The 20,767-nt window shown below is 49.5% G+C and overlaps 1 protein-coding gene across 6 annotated transcripts in view; it reads right to left on the bottom strand.

Moving 5' to 3' along the window:
* Positions 1 to 4,938: 4,938 nt before the first annotated feature.
* Positions 4,939 to 20,767, bottom strand: part of ARB2A (ARB2 cotranscriptional regulator A) — a 260,683-nt gene continuing 244,854 nt past the window's right edge. For 5 of the 6 annotated variants that reach the window (XM_080575224.1, XM_080575221.1, XM_080575228.1 and 2 more), the window contains one exon: positions 4,939 to 6,781. In XM_080575224.1, coding sequence (XP_080431350.1) covers positions 6,639 to 6,781 — 143 coding nt within the window. In that variant the 3' untranslated portion in view covers positions 4,939 to 6,638. Of the gene's footprint in view, positions 6,782 to 8,470; positions 10,635 to 20,767 lie in introns of those variants that run through there. The other variant, XM_080575225.1, reaches the window with a different exon arrangement.

Genomic DNA, 20,767 nt, shown 5'->3' on the forward strand with positions numbered 1-20,767 from the left:
GTTGGGCGAAGCCCTCTGCTCTGGGGGGTCCGGGGGGAGGTGGGCTCGGAGAAATCGCCCTGGCCCCTCCCGCAGCGGGGTCACCCCCCGATGCCCCCCGGAGCCGCCGCGGGTCCCGTCCCGGGGGCATCCCGCACCCCTCGGTGGAGCGCTGAGTCCCTGGGGGCTTGAGGCAAGGGGGGGCACACACAGGGGGCGGGGGGCGACCCCGAGACCCCCCGGGGGGTCCCCAAACGACGTCCAGCACGGCGGCCCCCCCGGGAAGCCACGGCGGCGGGCTGCCGGGTGGAGGCACGGAGCAAACGGATTCGCGACCCCCGGCACCGCCAGCAGGACCCGGGGCCGGGAGTGTCCCGGGAGGGGCTCTCCGAGGACCAGGTACCCCCCCGGGTGTCTGTCCCCGCTGCCGGTTGCGGATCCGGGTGGGGCGGGAGGGGGAGAGGCTCCCGGTGCCTCCCGGGTCTGGGGGCTACGCGCCAGGGCTCCCCCGGCGGAGCCGCTCGGGGCCGGGGCTGGGCCCCCGGAGCCGGGGGATGCTGGCACCGAGGATCAGGACCGGGCTGCCCCCCCCGCCCCTCTGCCGCAGCCCCGGGAGGAGCCGAGGGGGAGTGTAACAGGCAATCAACTTTTTTCTTTTTCCTTTTTTTCCCTCCCTTTCCCCCCCTTTTTCCTTCTCCCGCCCGGGAGCACCCGGCCCCCGAGAGTTTTGCCCGAAGTGGCTGCAGCGCAGCCACCGACCCCCACCTCCCCTCCCCCTCCCTGCGAGGGGGCTCTGATACAGCGGGGGGGCGCCGGGGGGCGCCGGGAGCACGGCGGACGGGGAGGGGGTGTCCCCCACCTCCCCTTTTCCCCTTGTCGTAGACCTCCCTCTTGGGGTCCGCTTCCCGAGGGAGGAGATCCGGGGGGCATCCGGCGACCCCTTCCCCACGCCCCCGTCCGCCACCGGGGCGACGACCCCGTCGGAGCGGCGGGGACCCCAGATCCCGGGCCCCGGACCCCACGCCCCGGCGGCGGCGGCGGCCCCGGCGCTGTCCGTGGTGCTGGGCCCGCCCCGAGCGCCGCAAAGCCCGGCCCTCGCCGCCCGCCTCGGAGCCAGAGAGGAACCCCCAACCCGCCCCATCCCACCCACCCCATCTCATCACAATCCCATCCCATCCTAATTCTATCCCATCCCATCCCATCCCATCCCATCCCATCCCATCCCATCCCATCCCATCCCATCCCATCCCATCCCAATTCTATCCCAATTCTATCACATCCTATCTCATTCCTCCCATCCCACTCTATCCAAATCCCCTCCAAATCCCATCCCACACCTCTCACTTCAGCCCCATCCCACCTCACCCCATCACAATTCCATCCCATCCCATCCCATCCCATCCCATCCCATCCCATCCCATCCCATCCCATCCCATCCCATCCCATCCCATCCCATCCCATCCCATCCCATCCCGGGTGCTCCCTGACCCATCCGCACATTCGCCGCTTTTTGGGAACTTTGCCCCAGCCCAGGAGGTCGCTTTATGTCGGGAACCCGCCTAAAATGCCACAAGGATCCCCCCGCAGCCCCTGTCCGTTGCGGTTCGGGTGTCCCCAGCCCTCCCGAAGATGTACCCCGAGTTGGCTGAAAGTGCCAAGGAAAACCACTTCGCATCCAGATTTTATTGGTAACCTTAATGGTAATACAAAAATAAAAATAAAATCCAAGCGCACTCGAAGAGGGGAGTATCTCCCAAACAGCTCAGCCGGTCCCCATCCGAGAACGACCCAAATCTGGCTCTTAATTAAATTAGCAAGAACCTCGGTGGGAACAAAAGTAAGGTTTACACCTGCAAGAAAGGGACCGAAAACCAGGAAAAGCTGGCAAAAGCGATCATCAAAGTGGCAACACCTCGCCTGGTATTTGCTGAGAACCACCGGGCCAGTATTTACGGGTCCCGAGTACCGCTGGTGCCTTTTTGCACCCCACGGGGAACCGCAGGGGCAGGATCCGTGCTGGGGGGAGGCAATTCTGTGCCGCCTGCTGCGGTGGGCGAGGAGGGCTCCTCGCATCATCTGCTTCGCTGTGCAAAACAAAACTGCATTTCTTCGTGTGGCGAGCCAGCCTGGCAAAGGGAAGGCGTAAAACGGCCCCGGGAGGGGAGGGAAGATGCGCGGGAGGGGTATTTGTCTAATGGTGCCGGGGTTAGCAGCTTTAAGGAAGGAGTGTGAAGGCACAAGTCTGCGGACGGTCCCTTGCCAGTCGATAGGGGATTAGGTAGGGCTTGGAATGGAAATGACAAAAGACCCAGGCCTTTCCAGAGAAGGGTCAGCTCTCTCCTGCGCCGCGTTTTAGTGGGGGGGGGGGGGGGGGGGGGGGGGGGGGGAAAAAATCACTGCTGCTATTGTCTCCGCCGGGACAAATCAGCCCGCGGAGCCGGCCCCCGGAAAATATTCCCATTTGCCTGACCCCAGCTGAGGGGTCCTAGGGTCAGCGGGGGGCGGGCAGGCACCTCTCGCCTTTCCCACTCGTGTTTCACCTCCTTCAGGCAAAGGGAGAAGGCGGTGCTGGCGCGTGGGAGCCGCCGGGGAGGCAAAACTCGCCCAAAGTTCCCGGGAAATCCACCCAGCTCCCCCGGGAAAATAGTAAATACCTCCCCCAGAAATAAAAAAAATATAATAATAAAAATGACCAGGGGCTGAGCGCTGCTGGCACGGGGCCGGGAAGCGGTGCTGGCAGCGAGTGAGACTTTTGGGGCAGGGGTCTGCTGCCCAAAAACCGTGCGGGACCCCGGCAGGGCTGCAAGCCGCAGGTGCTCCCCCTGCAAAGTCCCAAAGTTAAACCAGGGCGGCGTGGACCGGGGCCCGCAGCTCACCTCCAGCCTGAGAGGTCCCCCCAGGTGTCAATGAAAACGTTCACTTCTGCATTTATTCGCATTTTAATTTTTATTTATTTTTATATATATCAACTCAAAGGCATTTCCAGCGGGCGAGGAGGGAGGAGGGGCTCCTGGCCGGCCCCACCGACCCCGGCTCCCACCACCAAACCCGCTCCTCCCTGCTCCATCGGGAGCCAGACTTGTGCCACCTTGTGCGGTTGTTGCGCGCTGCTGGAGCCACGCAAACTGGGCCAGGGTTTTCTCCGCCTCTGTCTTCACACCCATCAGGGGGAATAAAACGTCTCTAAGGGGCGAAACTGCAGCCGGCGGTCGGCGCGGGCTGGGCTATGCTGTCCTCGCCGTCACGTTTGGCCACTTTTTGTTCCTGCCATTTTGTTCCTGCCATTTAGGGGACCGTGCTGAGCACGGCGAAATTTAGAGATGCGGCAAAGCTGCTTGTTTGAGTCTACTTTGAAGTAGTAATGCTAGTGGGTCTCAAATCCAGATCTACGCACTAATCTCTGGTTTCGCCTTCAAACGGAGCTGAGTTACAAAGAGCCCGGGAAGATTTTGCATCTATTCAGGAGGCACAAAATCTTTAATTTTCTGAGGAGCAAAAACTACCCAAGAAACTTCATATAGCTCCTTAGGTTTTGCTTAGCATACGTGATAAAACATTGATTGTCGCAGTTTGGTGACCCATGAAATTTGGGGGTTAGTTTTCTCTTCAGACCAGAGCATATAATTATGCAAATAAAGAGCTGTCACTGATCTAGTGAAATACTCACAAACACATGCAATCCGAAATGGAACAGAAAAGTGAAAATTTGTGGTATTATGATGGTTACAATGATAAATGACATCTCCTTCCAAGTTTCTCGAGAAGTACATTTTTCACACTTTGTCGCGCACGTCAGGATGCTGCGGTCACACACCGCGGCGCACACACACACGTCCCGCAGGATCCAGACACCCACAAATGCGTGCACAGGCACACACACACACACACACGCACCCATCCCTCGGCTCCTTGAGATTTCGCTCTGCCCAAGTGTGCGGTGGATGCACACATTCTTGGCAGGTTATTTTTGGTTTGGCTGACTCGAGCACGGTGCAATATGTGGCTCCACGCGGTTTTAGATGTGACACTTTCCATTTGTACTTCTGAATGAAATTCCTAGAGAGGTTAAAAAAAAAAAAAAAAAAAAAAAAAGGAAAACAATTAGTGATGTTTCTCGGGGACAGGAGAAATGCACTTTCCCATGAAAAGCAGCATCTTGTGACCGAGTCCCAGAGATTCACACCGCGATGGCTACAACCAGCGCACAGCAATGGGCGCACAATGCAATTTATTTCCTTCCCCCCTATTTATTATTTATTTTTTCCACAGCCCTGCTGCATTGGGGGTCCCCATGGGGCCGGCGGCTGATTTCCCCCAGGACCATTCTTTCCCCCTCCTTGGCGAGGAAATGTTGCTCTCCGACGAGGGGATCGGCCCCCGAACCCCTCGCCCCCCTCAGGTGTCACTCTGGTCACAATATCACGGGGATGTCGCGACATGTCCCCACCACTGGGTCCCGACGAGCTTGATTTCGGACCCCCCGCCTCCGCGGAGGTCCAGCCCCAAAAAAAAAATCGATCCGGAGAAAAACCCCGTGGACCCCCGGCCGCCTCTCTCGCCGTTACCTCTCCGCACAGATCGACGCCGGCAGCGTCTCCGCGCAGATCCCGCGCATCTTGCGCGGCCGTGCAGCACTGCTCGCCCCCCCCCCCGGGGGTCTCTCCCCGGCCAGGGGGCCCGCAGCTCCGCCGAGCATCCGCGAAACCTCCCCGCAGGCTCCACCCGGTTTATTACCGCTGTTATTTTACTCCGGGGTTAATCGGGATTAATGAAGGGCGGCGGGGAGGGCCGCGCACCCCGCGGAGTGGGGGGTGTGGGGATGGGCACGGGGGGGCTGGGGGTGAGGGAGCACCCCCGGGTCCGTCACCCCACGGGGGATTTCTGGGGGGGAACCCAGGCGTTTGGGAGTAGCAGCCCCCGGCGGTACCTGCTGGGGGTATCGGCGCTGCGACACAGGAGGCGGGATAAGCGCATCTTTATTTTGGCACAGAGTCCTCGGGGGGACCCCCTGTGCTTTGCAGTCCTTTACAGAAGCACAACCCGAGGCGAACGCGCGGTAGGTAAAAGCCTCGAGAAAAGGGCGGCTGTTACAAGAAGAGATTTTTTTTTTTTAAAACTTCGTTTCTCGTCGACGCGCAGACAAATAAATCCGTCCCCACGGCGCTTGGCACCTCGCCGCCTCCCCCGGCGCAGGTCAAAGCTCCCCGGGAAGGGCACAGAAACCCCAAATGCGCCCTCCTACCAGGGGGGGAAGGTCGGGGGCGGCTGCACACCGAGCCCCTCTCCCCATCTTCCCCCCCCCACCCCCAGGCTTCAGGCTCCCTGTAGGGTAAACCCCGCTAAAAAGAGGATTTCGGCTCAAAACCGGCCGGTCTTCCGCCCCGTGCACCCCCGAGGGGCTCTGCACCCGGAGGTACCGGCCCCCTCCCTGTCCCCAAAATAATTCCCGGACCCCAGGTGCGCCACGGGGAGCATCCCACGAGCGGGGGTCCCGAACCCACCCGCATCTTTTTTGCCTCCCCGCCGCTAACCACATCGGAGGCGAGGCCGGCACGGCCGGTGAATTAAAAGAAAAAGATCACTCTAATTTCGCTTCATCAAAACGAAAAGAGCTTAATTAGCGTGCTCGCAGGCCGGGCACGCTGTCAGGCACGTCTCGGGATGCGCGGCCGAAAGTTGCTGGCACCGAGGGCGGTGGTGGGGGGACCGGGGGGGACCTGGTGGGGACCCATGTGGGGTACAGGGGGGACAAGGGGGGACAAGGGGGGTCCAGCCCGGGCGGAGGCGGCGTAAGCAGGGAGCCCAGGCCCCGGGGATCGCCACGGGACAGCAAGTCATTAAAAATCCGGCATATTAAAAAGGAAGCATCTTTGCATTTAAAAATAAAATTTTTATTTTATTATTATGGGGAAAATGTGCCCCCATTTTTTTTTCTGTCTCTCTCCCTCTTTTTTTTTTTTTTGCTGTCATATTTCACAGTGTGATCCAGGCGGTTAATGAATAGGCATTTTTTAAGTGGAGCTTTCAAAAGGAAGATAAGATCCACAGATAATGCCATTGATCCGGCAGGAGGAGAAAATCTCTACAACAAAGGGGCTTTCCCATAAATCTGGACCAAACTTCTTCAACCCTCCTACCAGCAGAAAATGAAAGACTGAAGAGTTGATCCCACTTGGTCCCAGAGAAAGAGAAGGCGACTGACTCTAAAATCACTACTGAAATCACGGGCTTGTTAGTACTTCTGAGTTAGAGCCCTCTTTATAAAAGAATAATTTGTGGTTTGTTCTGTCTCAAACTAGAATGAAGCAGCAAAAATCCTGCAGGCAATGGGACCACGACAAAGCTGTTAAATTCTGGCATCAGCCTGGTGCAGGGCTATGTCAGGGCAATTAGAGCTGCACCACGCTGCACTGTGCAGTACCACTGTCAGCCTTAATCTGCGTGCTGATGGGCAGCACGAAATCCAAGTTACAGCCCACAGGAAGCACAACCAGTGAACCCATATTGCTTTGACAGTTGCACTCATCTAGAAATAATGCAAAACGCTATTTAGATGTATACATCACGACCCTATGCTCTAGGAAGAAAACAATCTAATGAGGGGCTGGGAGACTGCTCGCAGGAAGCAAGCAGTGAAGAGGTTTCCTTTCGTCCTCCTTTTACAATTCTTCATATTTTATTCTGTTGGAGCGCCGCATTGGGGTCGGCTTCACTGAGCTGTTCTTTGCCTCCAGGGCTTCACTGAAGAACCTGAAGACGGACGGGAAGCTCTTCCAGGAGGTCAGCTCGTGGCGCTCCGTACCTGCAGAACAGAGGGGACAGAGTGACCGGGGGATGCTGCATGCCACGGCTGGCCCCGTGCCCAGGGCATCATAGAGAAACAACAACAGCAACCATCCACATCCACATCCACATCCACATCCACATTCACATCCACATCCACACCCATGCTTGTGTGGGAGCCACACACCCTGCAGACTGGGAAGGTGAGGACCCTGCAGCACGGTGACAGCACTAACTCCGTGAAGAAAAGTTTGCTCTTCAGAGCTGGAGCACCTTGTCCCATTTTCTTTGTGTTTCCTATTGTTTTTTTTTGTTTGTTTTTTTGGTTTTTTTTTTTTTTTTGGTCCAATACATGTGTTTTGGCCCAGTACATGTGTTTTGACCAAGACGGGACACCGTACCCTAGCAGCACTGCCTTCCTCGATAGACCCATACTTGATGAACCCATACATGATGCGCAGGCAGAAAACATGACCCTTTCCACTTACCCGCACACGAATTCACCCATACCTCATCGTTTTGGAGAGAACCTCTGTTACCTTGCAAGCATTTCCTTGAATGCCTCTCATATTTGCTTTATTAAAAAAAACAAATAAAAAGCAGCAAAACAGCCCCCAAATGAAACCAAAATGCACGCCCACCCTCCCGCCGAGACGAGGAGCCAAGAGTGGCGGAAGAGTTGGGACCTCTTCCTGGATAACCCAATTATGCGGGGATGCTGCCGGGAAGTCTCTGGATCCTGGGCCTCCATTTGATACTTTAACATTGTTAATGATAATTCTTTAGTCTGTAATAGTAGGTCATTGCTATGGTTACTCTACAATGGTGTAACACTTCGCTTTCCCCTTCAGCTATTCGCTCAGACCCGGTAACCACATTTGTTGCTTAGCAACAGTTTTGTGACAGCATCACAATCTGGGGGTGACAACAATGAAGGACACGGTGGCCCTGGATGGCCCTGGAGGGGGTGCCACCCTCCAGGGATGCTGGGCACCGTGCCGCCACTGTGGTGCCCCTGCGGGACCCTCATCATCCTTGCGGGACGCACGTCCTCGGCACAGAGCCTCTGGGAGGAGGCCTCCGGTGGAGGCCCGGCCCTTTGCCTCTCCTCCCCTGTGTGCCCAGAGGCAACCACCCCATGATTTCCCCCAAAAAAGCCCTCTCCAGAGAGTTGACTGCTTCCCACACAAAGAGACGCCCGCCTACAAAGGCAACGCTCGCTGCACACACGCACGTTCCCACACCCCCATCTCCCATGTTTGTCCTAGGGAGACAGCTTGTGACACCTTGTGCAAATTTCCTGGGGCATCTTTCACTCAAACACTTCCCACCTCCGAATCCATCCCGCCATTTGCAGAGCTGCTGCGGTGGGGGGCAATCCGTCATGCCTTGTGGGTGCCCCTGACACAGCCCTGCAGGACAATGGCACAAGCGTGGGTTTTATGGAGGGGTGCTCCTTTGCTGCTGGGCCTTCTCACACTCTCGTGTCACATTACGTTCCTTCCCTCTTCCCTTCCTTTTCTCTCTTTCTTTCTCTTTCTTTTTCTTTCTTTCTTTCTTTCTTTCTTTCTTTCTTTCTTTCTTTCTTTCTTTCTTTCTTTCTTTCTTTCTTTCTTTCTTTCTTTCTTTCTTTCTTTCTTTCTTTCTTTCTTTCTTTCTTTCTTTCTTTCTTTCTTTCTTTCTTTCTTTCTTTCTTTCTTTCTTTCTCTTTCTTTCTTTCTTTCTTTCTTTCTTTCTTTCTTTCTTTCTTTCTTTCTTTCTTTCTTTCTTTCTTTCTTTCTTTCTTTCTTTTTTCTTTCCTTTCTTTTTCCCCATTTCCTTCTCTCTCATCAACAACATTCCTCCTTTGTGAAAGGGCCATCCAGAAACAAAAAATGGCAAAACAATAAGTTTCAGAAGCCTCCCCTTCCCTTTCTCAGCCTTGCTTTCTCCCATGCACTCTCCTCTTTCCCTCAAGAGAGATCAGGCTCACATTCACTGGTGTTACTGAAACTGATTAACCTAAAGCTTTCCTGTAGCAACCCCTCTCAACCCACCCCTCTCAAAAAACAATTCAAGCTTTGAGTCTAGAGGGACTCAATGATTCAGCGGTCTAAAGCAATTTTAACACTCACTATTTTCCCTTTCCTAGTAACAATCTCACTGACAGATGAACAATTTCCCTGGTGATAAAATCACTACAATGGCTATTTAGTTTCTGGGATTATGACGATTCTTTGCTTGATTAATATTGCAATAAGAAAAGCTTGCCAAGTATCTGCCTTGGCTCTTTACAGTCATTTAAAGGTCAAATTTTGTCCTTACTTATTCACATTCAACTACTACTAAAGGGAGAGCCCTAAAAATTTAACACTGCACAGACTGTGCATTTATGATTTATATACCAAAGGCTTGGAAAATTAGACAGAAGGAAGAGAAGTTATGTCCTCAGGGTGATGACAGATTTGGCCATAAGGCTTTCGCCAGAGGAAAAATATTGTTGACGAATGTAATCTCAATCATGTATTTAGCAGTAGACAAATCTAAATTAAATGCATGAGAAGCCATCTATTTTTTGATTGAAAGAATCGTTTGTGAGAGTCGGATAATACGAGGCAGCTGTACTACAGCCGAGATACTCTAAGGTATATATCCTCTTGGTGCCCGCTAATTTCAATGGCCGTGATTATAAACTGCACAGTGCGGTCAAGCAATGGGCTGTAGCACAGGTACAGTGGTTCATGACATTCATTCTCGGAAAAATCTGAGGAGCATGGTGCAACAAAAGGACATATGATGGCCGCCAAGTGTGGGAGACAGCTGGAACGTCCTAAAACAAGCCAAGGCTACTGCTGCCGAAGAATCAGAGCCATTGATCCCGCCTCTCCCAACACCACAAAGACCTGGAGGGGCAGTCCAAGGGCTTCCCGAGGACCCGCAGAGGAACGGGAGCTGGGGGAGCACCAGTATGGCACAGCTGGACAAAATGCAGGAGCAGCCAAGGGTTTGAGACAGCAGTGACCTGCCGGCTGCTGGTGTGGAAGGAGGCAGGGGAAATGGTGTTGTGTCAAGTTCAGGGCACCGCAGGGGAGCAGCACCAAGGCGAGGGCGGATCCGGCAACCAGGAGGGAAAACGAGCAATGACTAACACAGCCAACGGGTTTCAGAATCAATTTACGCACGGCAAGAAAGAGATACTGACAGTTGGAAATAATGCAGGCTTGATGATACAGTTGTTCATACAAAAAATCAGGTGAGGGAATACTCGCTAAAATTTAATATACAAATCACCGGGTCTGGATGACATGCATCTGAGGGTCTTCGGGGAACCAGTTAATGAACTTGCTGAACTACTGGCAATTATTTCTGAGAACTCATGCACAATCAGGTAGGCACCAGAGGACTGGGGCAGGGGGAGGAAGAAAAACAATGCTAATTTGAGAAAAGAAGAATTAAATGAAATCACCACACATAATATTTACCTTTGAAAATTATTAAAGTAAGAGATTGACATTTAAAAAAAAAACACAACCCCACAGGCGCCTTTAGGAGAACAGAAGCTGTAGAACAAAACAGGCTCAGATTTCACAAGAACAGACAAAAAACCAACTCGCCCACTTCACTGAACCACAGAATCCAGCAGAGAGAAGACGGGGCCATGACCGCGTCCTCCTGCACAGGCCAGTTGGACACCACGAGCGTGGGAGGGATGTGGGGCATCGCCTGCAGCATGGTGCCACCACTGCAGCACACCTTGCCTCTTGCATGCCCACCGTGCCCGCGGCGACCACCACAGTGTCCACAGGTCTTTGGTCCTGCGCCTCATCCCAGCACTGTCCCTTGCCTCTGGGTGGGCTGGGGCTGTCTGAGCTTCTTGGGAGCTGGCCAGAGTGCTTTGGAAGAGAAATAATAGGTGTGGTGCAGGGCTGGAAATAGAGCTGTGGTGTCACTGAGGGATTGGTGTTAGGGCTTATGTCTTTTAAACACGGTTATTAGTGATCTAAGAGAATAACAGGAGCACTTATTAGTTAGCTGGATGAATTAGCAGGTGATACAGAGAAGAGGACATGAAGAAAAAGAAGGGAGAGAGAAGAAATAATACTAATATTGATACTAATACTGATACTGATAGTGATACTGATAAATACTAATATTGATACTACTAATACTAACACTAATATGAATATGAATATGAATTATGAATACTAATGCTAATGCTATGGCTAATGCTAATGCTAACAAATATTAACACTAATATACTAATACTGATATGGATACTAATAAATGCTAATACTAATACTAATACTAATACTAATACTAATACTAATACTAATACTAATAAATATGAATACTGATACCAATAATTACTAATGCTAATATTGATACTGGTACTAATACTGACACTAATATTAATATTGACACTGACACTAATACTAATATTGACACCAATACTAATGCTAACAAAACAACAGCAATAACAACAATAACAAAAACAATAATATAAAAATAAATAATAATAGTTAATAACAGGAGCCTAAATGGGCAGGAAAAATGGAAGAGGGAAGAAAAGGACCTAGGAGATCGTATCGGTGCCTGCCGAGGTGGCATCGTGTTGCGTGTGAGCACGGTGCAGACGACCCCGGTGCCACGCAGGCCTCCCTGCTGCCTCTGCACCTTGGTCCCTGGTTGGCAGAGCCCTGCAGGAGGGACACTACGCTGCCCACCCGCGGGCTCCATCCCCACCGCTTGCTCCGGCGTGGCGATACCCAGCTGCGTGGCACAAAGGTGCCCCCCTGCCGCGCCTCCCCACTGCGTGGGACAAAAACCTCCTCCCGTGGTGTTTGGAGGCTGCGAGGCACAATGGAGGCCCCCCACTGGGCTGATAAGATGTGTGGGACAAAGGTTTCCCAAGCCGCGCAGGAGCAGAGTGGGACCTGGAAGCCTGTCCCTGAGTGGAGATACTTCTGCAGGGGGAAGTGTCCAGGTTGGGAACTTTCTCCGCTGAGACCAGCTGCGATGCTGGCCTCGGGTCCGGTCCCTGATGCAGCAGCACCTCCTGCAACACCATGGGCTTTGAAATGAATTAAGGTTGTTCTGCACCTCAGGATTTAGTCCCTGATGGAGCAGGCAGTGTCGCAGCTCTCCATGAAGCACCTCGCGTAGTGGAAAGCTTCTACCTGGCCTCAGTGGGAGCCACACCGGGAGGACCCTCGGTGCCACGTCTGTCATCCCAGGCACTGAGCCACACCAGCACCAAGCCTTGCCAAGGCCTCCTCCAGGGCTTCTGGGGCATTCACACGAACAGCAGTGCTTGAGCACTCACTAAGTGTGCTTTTACTCATGTTTCCACAACATAGAGGAGCAACGCCAAATGCACAAAGAGATGATGGGCCACGTTCCCTCTGGCCCAGGGAGGTGAATGCAGTTCACAAGGCCTTGATGGAAATGCCTCTCTTTCCTTGTCACGATATCTACACACACAGTCTTCACTCTTGATCCTCACGTATGCCATTGTGTAATGGTGTAATGATGCAATGATGCTCTCCAAACCTGCATGTGTGCATCAGGAAAAGCTGTATCCTACCTGCTGCACCTGTCTTTCTGGATGCTCTGAAATGACTTCCCTATCCCAGAGTTCTAACCAGGAACTTTTTAACCCCTGATTCCATCGTACGTTATCCAGAGTGACAGGTTTACCTATTTTTAACTCATAAGGTTTCTCCATTTACTATTTTTGGAGAAGGATCCCTTGGGTCTGCACAGAGAAAGTGAAATGTGCTCTGCAGAAATTACTGTGGCTGCTGCGACTGCTTTGCTCCACTGAAGTAAATGTCCAGATCTCAAACCCCCTAACAGAAGATCATCAGAAGAAGATCGGAGCATCATCAGTTGTTATATTAGGAGATTTAACAAATGTATTTGTTTAAAATCATTATGCACTTCTGACAGAGAGCACATGAGCTTCAGGAAAAAATTGGGGAAGAGTCCATTTGCCCAAGAGGTTCGAGAAAGGATGATCTTAGGAGCTTCTGCATATGCAGTTCTGGACATCTCAGTGGTGAAGAAGTGTTAAAAGCTTAAGCAAAATTAAGAGAGAAGTCATAAACCAATTAATGAAATGGAAGCAGTGATTTCTGTAAAAATAATAACAATAATAATAAAACCACACACACACAAAAGAACAAAATCTTGGTGTGTTTAATTTGGCTTAGATGTAATAGTCTGTGCAGTCATGGACATGATAATAATCTAGAAGTGCCTTGGTAGGGAAATTAATTCTTTGGAGGAACCAAGAGGGAAGAACCAGGCAAAGCTGGAGGAATGAAATACAGCTTAAGTAGAGGGCTTAGTCCCACAGTAAGTTGTTTTGGATGGAGTGTTCGTGTGAGAAAAATCGTGGGAAGCTGTTTGGCAATGCCAGAAAATAGACTACACATACTAAGGCATGTGATGCTTAGTTATTTCGTCCTGTGACACTGAAAACAGTGTTCACTTTTGTCGGACGTTTATTATCTGTAATATCTTTACTAGAACAACAGAAACAGAGCAGCAAGAATCCCACCAGCCCAGAGCAATGATTACCTCTGAACTCCATTTTTTTTCCTCATTTACAGCACATAATCTACTCAGAAGCAGCAAGTGGTTCAGAAAGGTAACAAAATATTTAACAGCCTCCTCTTGCCCTGCACACAACTGATGTGAGGACTCATGCAAAAACTGAGTGAGAGCAAGGTTTGCAAAGCGAGAAAGAGACTGGGAGCTAACACACCATTGCAGCCGTGATTTTCACCACTGTTCATTAGATATTAAGGGCAGTCCCAAGAGCATGAGTCATCTGTTTGCTCCTCTGAGCACTAACTGGCCAAATAAGCCAAAGTTGTAAGGTCGCTCGCTTCTGAGTGCAGGTCAAGTCATTTTCTTTTGAGCATGCATTATAAAAAGGAAAAGAGAGCTACTGTGTTACAAACAGGAGGAATCACAAACAGGTTAGCAGATGAAGGTGCAGGATGATCAATGGCGTTTAAAGAGATGGAAGAGTTTCAGAAACCCAGTGGTTTTAAGGGACTGGTCTTGGGCAGCAAACTCATCCTATTCCTATTTCTATATGGACACCTACATGCAAATCTCTATCATCAGCATCTACAGACATTTCTACATCTATATATTTACCTGTATTTACATATGAACATCAATATTCCTTGCCTGTCAAATATGAGATGGGGAGTTCACTTTACATCACAGGAAGATATTTTGGGGGTGAAAAAGCACCTATGGAAGCTGCAGGATCTCATCGCATTATGTAGCAATGGGTCAGGCAACAGTCTCTTGGGAATATTAAAGGTATAGCTGACAAATTGCACACATCCTTGAGTTTCCTTCCATCCAGCCCTGTTTTTTAATAGTCTGTGATTTTACCAGCTGTATTTAGACGACAAGTAGCACTGATTGTATTTGCATGGTATATCATAGCTCTGAAACCTGTTGATAATACACATCAGAGTAAACTTTTTAGATGTAGGTTCTTTTTCTTCTATCATAAATTAGAAAAAAAAACAAAAAACAAAAAACACCCAACTTTATAAAATTGCACCCAAGAGCACGAAGTAGTTATCATTTGAAAAATATCATTTTCTCCACCAGGGGAAAGGAAAGTTATAAGTAAATGAAGTTTTGACCTGCTTAGAAACCTTTCAGTTCCCAAGAACACTCATCCACCTGGCTTCTTTGGAGACCTCTATAATGCCCATATTTAAGCTTCGAGGCTCCCACAGGTTATAAACCTGGGAAACAGCAATGTATACGACGCTTCTTAACATGCAGCCGTGCCATGACAGCAGTCAGTGGCCTCTCCTTGTCCTGTGCTTCCCAAGGGAAAGTCCAACAGGGGTTTCTGCAGCTGTGCTCGCCACCGCTGTGCTTTAGGGGATTGGCAGCAGCCAAGACTGGGGCTGGAGTGCTGCCCTAGTGCGTGCACAGCACTTGACATTTACACCACACCACGGCAGTACCTGCATGCTCATTTAATTCATGCCAAATGAAATACTGCAGGGCAGATTTAAAAATCTGAGCTTATTCCAAAATCCCGAAGCTTTTCAGTGATTCTAGTGCTTACAGGGCGGAGATGTGAAGTTACACCCCTCGCTGGCAAGCTCTGCTGACGTGGGAGAGCACTACTTACGCAAGGAGTTTCATTGATTAGAGCAGGACCGGGTGTGTGAAAGGACTGGCGCTTAGAAAATAGCTACTCTCCGTGATGGTGTTTTATGATTATTTGCTCCTAAATAGTAATTGTACCATCAAACATCCGGATGGAGAATTAATTATTGGAAATAATTCAGAAAATGCTGATGTAAGCTTCCTTCAGTGAAGAACATTGCAGATTTGTAAAACCCACCAAGCAAATGAAATTATGTAAATCACCCGAGGAACAGCTGTACCAGCAGCATGAGCACGAGCCGATCCGGCTTTGGCGCTCCCAGGCACACACGCAGCCAAGGCGAAGCTGTGGAAATGGCAGCGCCTGCACCCAGAGCAGCGAGGAAGGGCAGTGCTTTAAAATCCTGCATTATGTGACGGTAAAGACACCCTGCCTAATAAAAATGGAAAAGGGCCCTTAATCACCAGCAGGATAAGCACAGACCTGCAATTGCAAAAAAGCAATTATAAAGTAAAACAGCTGAATATAATTTTCTCCCCTTACGTGCCAGAACTGGTGTGGATGCCAACACTGGCAATCACGGAAGTGAAGGAGGTCTTTCCAGGGACAGAAACGGCCCTGTGCTGAAGGAACAAATGGGCCATGAAGCGCTGCAGCAAATGCCCAGTGCTTTTATGCTTTCAGCAAGAATCTGAATTCAAATGTCGTAAGCCTGTAGTGAATAAATGAACTCCTGCTGCCCCCATCCCCCTCGTGGAAAATGTTCATAATAAGGAGCATTTCAAAGGGTTTTTGTTTTCTGAAATTTCTGCTTGGATTATAATGTCCTGTTGTATCTTTGTAGGCAGAGGATTACAGTCAACATGAGCCCAGACTATTTTTGCAGGTGCAGGAACGGCATTTTATGTACTGTACTTTTTACAGTTACGTTCAGAGGCAACTCAGTCTTGTGCTTCCTGCCACTGGTGCTCACACAGTGACTTTCATCACTGTAAAAAAGCCCTGCCTTTGAAACTCAACGCAACTCAACTCAACCCAACCCAACTTAACCCAACCCAACCAAACCCAAAACCCAACCCAGCTTAACCGAACCCAACCCAGCTCAATCCAACCCAACTCAACCCAGCGCAACTCAACCCCTCCATGCCTCCATGGTGTCTTCACCAGCTCCCAGCCTCTGCCTGGTAATTTTTTTTTTTTTTTTTTTGAGGCTGAGTTTGTGCTGGTGAAGAAGAAAACCCCATCAATGTAGGCACTGCCTCTGAGACACCGGTGGTGCTCCTGAGGGAAAGCTGAGCAAAACACATCCGTCCTCCTGCTGTCTGTGGCTGCTGGAGGGTGGGAACAGGGCAAGTGGTGGGGACATCCAACCTCTCTCCTGCTGGACACCTGCTCCAGGTGCCTTGAGCTGCCAGAAAGGACTTAGCGCTTTGTGTCAAGAGGTGAAATTTAACAGCCTAAACCCAAATGATCCTGAGCATCCCGATTCAGCTGCTCAGTGCCCCCCGAGGTGTTTAAGCTCCGCTGACACCTCTGCGCCTGACCTTAGCGCTTGTGCCTTATTACAGCACTGCCTCTGTACATGCTCAGAAACACCTCAGGCTTGACAGGGCAAATGCTTTCATGGGTCTCAGGCAGATAGAGAGACCCCTCCATAACGCTCAGTATGTACACAAGCCTCAGAGGGAGGAATGCCCTCTTCAATCCTTCTTTTTTTCCCAACTCTCTTTTCACTCCTTCCCCATTTTAATTCTGTTCAAGACATCTGTTTGTCTAGGAGGAACTTCTGAGTTCCTCCCCCCAAACTTGCCCACCTCACAGCTCTTCCCAAACCCTTGCCCATCAGATGCCCCTTAATTCCTGCTGGATCTCATCCACCCATCTAGACCATCTCTCCAGTCTTCATGGCCCCCTAATTCATTCTTTTTTTTTTTTCTTTTTTTTCTTTTTTCCTTCAACCTGTTCTCACTCAGACCTTCTCCTGGTAAACATCTCACTGGAAAACAGAGCCTGAGACATGGTTTTGCCAGGTTTTTAAAAAACATGGACACAGGCTGCACCTACCACTCAGGGATAGTGGTGAGACAGAAAAATGAGGACACATCCATGAAAATACAGCAGCCCTACCCTGAATGGTACGACAAATGAGCAGTCAGTCTACTAGGTGAGAATGATGGTTTCATGGGAAATTTAGTACAGTTTTTAGTGACTTCATGGAAGGAAACACATCTGTGTTTGTAAAATGCCTGGAAAATAGAGCTGGGCTACCAGAATACAAAGAAAGCATAACAAAACAGAACTTAAAATTCAAGTTTTGGAGTCATGGACAGGTTCTCTACATTCTGTTAAAATTTGAATTTTACCAAGTAATTACAAAAAAAAAAAAAAAAAACAAAAAACAAAAAACATCTCTGTGGGAGAAAAACTGTGAAAAAATTGCTATGGTGGGAAGAAGAAGACAGTGCTGTTTCACCAGTGAATTCACACTGATACAGTCAGCGTTAACCTTCTTATGTAAGTGTGACCTTTGCTGGTCATTGCTAATGAACGTTCTTGAGAAAGGCAGGGGACTGAACCCAGACCGCGAGATTTCATGGGCAATGATCATTGTTGTGGGTCAAGTACAGCTGTGCTGCAATCATAAAGTTAATAACCTCTCCTACAGCAGCTTTACATATGGCTGTCTCCGAGGAATGCTATTTCTGTAACTCACAGCCTTTGGAGATGCTATTTATAATTTATAACCAATCTGAAGTGCAAAGATTTTTTCTCTCCTGCAAGTCCCGGTAATCGATACAGGTCTGCACCCATCACAGCCCCGTGACGTGAAGTGTGTGGCCGGGATCCACAGCGGTGGGTGAGCACCGTGGCTCAAAACCACCATGGCCACCCCCAGCATCTGGGCTGGAACCGCAAATGAAGGGGAAGGAATGCTCTGTTCGGGTGCCATCCCAGCTGTTTAGTGTCGCAAACTAAATTAATTGCATATTTGCCTCAGAAACACTCAGAAACTTGAATTTTTCTGGCATGCATCTCATGGACTTCAAGCTTCCATGCCCTAATTCATAACACATCAGGACTTGGTGTCTGATACTTGAAGTGCCCATAGCGTGGAAACCAGCAATTTAAGACTAAGCACTAATTCGCAGAGGCTTTGCAGATGTGAATTACACTAAATTTAACTAAGCTGAGTAACATTGCACTTCCCATGACTTAACCTCAGAGATGTCATCAGAGGGAGCATTCAAGATTAACAACCACGGAGCTGCATCTTGCCCCCCTTTACTACAGGAAATCATGTTTGATATGCTTCTCATGTGTCCGTGCCTCGCTTGGTACTTCTCCCAAGCAATGCAGCCCAGAACATCAACTGTGGCCCACAAGCAGTTTCATTTTGGGGAGGAATGGGACCGAGACAGGTGGGATGGAGACAGGTGCCAGGTGGGAGAGGAGGGGAGGACCAAGGGGTGAGGACCAAGGGGTGAGGACCAAGGGGTGAAGACCAAGGGCACAGCAAAGCATAGGGCAGCAGGGAGGGAGGGGAGATGGTGGCTGTACCTGAGATGAGATGAGGACACATGCTGTGACAGAGGGGGGGGTAACCTCCACTAACTCCCTGCTTGAAATCCCCTTCCCAGAGAGGTCGGCATATGCATGGAAGGTGGGTCTGCCACCAGCAACAGAGTCTGGGATGAATGTGGAAAGGCCAAGTTTGTGGTGGAAGGAGGAAAAAAAAAAGACAAAAAATAAATCCTTTAAAAATGGAAGACTCTCACTCTTTTTCTGCTTTTTCTGGCTTTTCTGTGGCTGGAGAGAGCTCATCAGGACCCAGGGACCAGCAGGGGGAAGGACAGATGCGGATTTCTCCTGGAGGAACTGCAGATCAAGTCCTGCCTTGCAACCTCAGGAGAAGCACAACTGGCCTGAAAGCAGACCCAAAAACACATCTTTCTGCTAACACAGTTTTCATCATCCAATTGAAGAGCTGAAAAGTTTGTAGCCACTTCGACACTTAAATAAGCTCCCTTTGGGAGACCAAATTTATTCCAAAATGAGGACTGATTTGCTACTGCCATTTAAATATATATATATATAAATAACATATATATATATATGCCACCAAGCTCCAAGTCTATCTTCTAGCTGACACAGTCACCTCCATTCTGAAGAAACAATGTTTGTTATCCCTACCAGACAGAGAGAGGAAAAAAAAAAAGAGAAAGAAATAGCAAAGCTTAATGACCCTGGTCCATTCTCATTTTGAAATACCGTCCTGACCTAAAAATTGACCTTCTGATGTGGAATCTTCTGACAGAACCGATGCTGCTAAGTCAGGCTCACAGAAAAAGCAAGCAAGATCCTTCATGTCATGGTAGGGATCTTCTGCCAAGAGTTCACTGGGTGCTGAAGAAAACTTGAATTTAGTCTCTCTCAGCGAGAAAGATGGTAAACCTCAAGAGCTGGAGATGGAAAAGCAAGAACCTGCCAGGAAAGAATATTTGGAAGTGGAAGAGAGATGAAATATTTAAATGAGTTTCAAAATTTGTTTTTTCAAGTTGTTTTCCTTACATTGAGAATCTCTACTTTTTTTTTTTTTATTTAATAAAATTAAGACAAAATGGAAAGAAGTTGTCAGGGTAATTTCTCTCTGAAGAATTGCTGAACTGGAATTATGTCATCTTGCATTAAAATTATCAGTTATTGCCACAGTTGGCCCACAAATATTATATTAAAAAAGCAGGAAGAAAATCACTAAAATACATTTGGGGAATTCTTTTGTTTGTGCCCTGTGCATATCTTTTAATACTTATTGCTCCAATTTGGCTTGGTTTGTCTAAAACACTGTAGGCTGTTTTTTCAAAACAAGCCTAAAACAACTGTTGATATATTAGGGAAAAAATGACATGGGGAAAAACAAGATTGAGGTGGGAGCTGAAGTTTGTCTAAATGAGAACAATATCAGCATGCACAAATGCACAGACAAGCACAGTTTGACAGTCACTGCTCATAAAAGATCCTGCAAGGAGTTAATATGAAAACTAAATCTCCTGTAGAGGGAAGTTGGAGGGGAGCTCATATATAAGCACTTAAGGAAAACTTGCGCCGTGGCTGGAATACATGTAGCACATTCCCCATTAGTCTAGGGATACATGAAAGGTTATAACTACGATATATTGCTATATTAAATTACGAAAATATTTTTTTCAGTCTTTTGCAAAAAGAGGGAATCGGAATCTATGACTGACTAAAAAGCAACGCGCTTTCCGTCAACAACATACCCATCTGTTTTGACACGCTTTTCATAGCCAGTACCAAAACAACACGAATGCTTCACATTTTGTGCCTCTGTAGCTGCACTATGTGACTGCTCCTCCCCACAGGAATCTCACCGAGCGTTGCAGTGCAAATCCTCCACATCTCCAGACGCCTCGTGGATTTTCCACTGCAGGCCTACGGGGTTGCTTCTGAGCTGGGAAAGGAAGGGGACGCACAGGGCTTGGTCCCATACGGTTTGCTCCTTTGTGAAGCCAGGAAAATCAGTCCCTGCTCAGAAAACACTGCCCCAGGCTTCGCACTGTGCACAGGGGTCCCGGCCGGGTTTGAGGGAGAAGAGTGACCTCCCCTCCCTGCAGAGAGCCCCACCATTGCACCGCATCCCTGGGATGTACCAAAATGCCCCCGCTGGGGCAGGACCATGACAGCACCTGCCCCGTGGCCCAGGGTTTCTGTCACTGATCCGAGTAACAACCACCTCAACTGTGACAATTCCCGTATTTTCTGTGTTTTCTTTAATAGGGAAGCACCTTGAGGGGATCATGCCGCTGCCCTTGCACAGCACTGACTAAGCTGGACTTCTGGTGTGCACAC

Source organism: Anser brachyrhynchus (genome assembly GCF_964034855.1).
Source record: "Anser brachyrhynchus genome assembly, chromosome: Z".
NCBI classification, from domain to species: Eukaryota; Metazoa; Chordata; class Aves; order Anseriformes; family Anatidae; genus Anser; species Anser brachyrhynchus.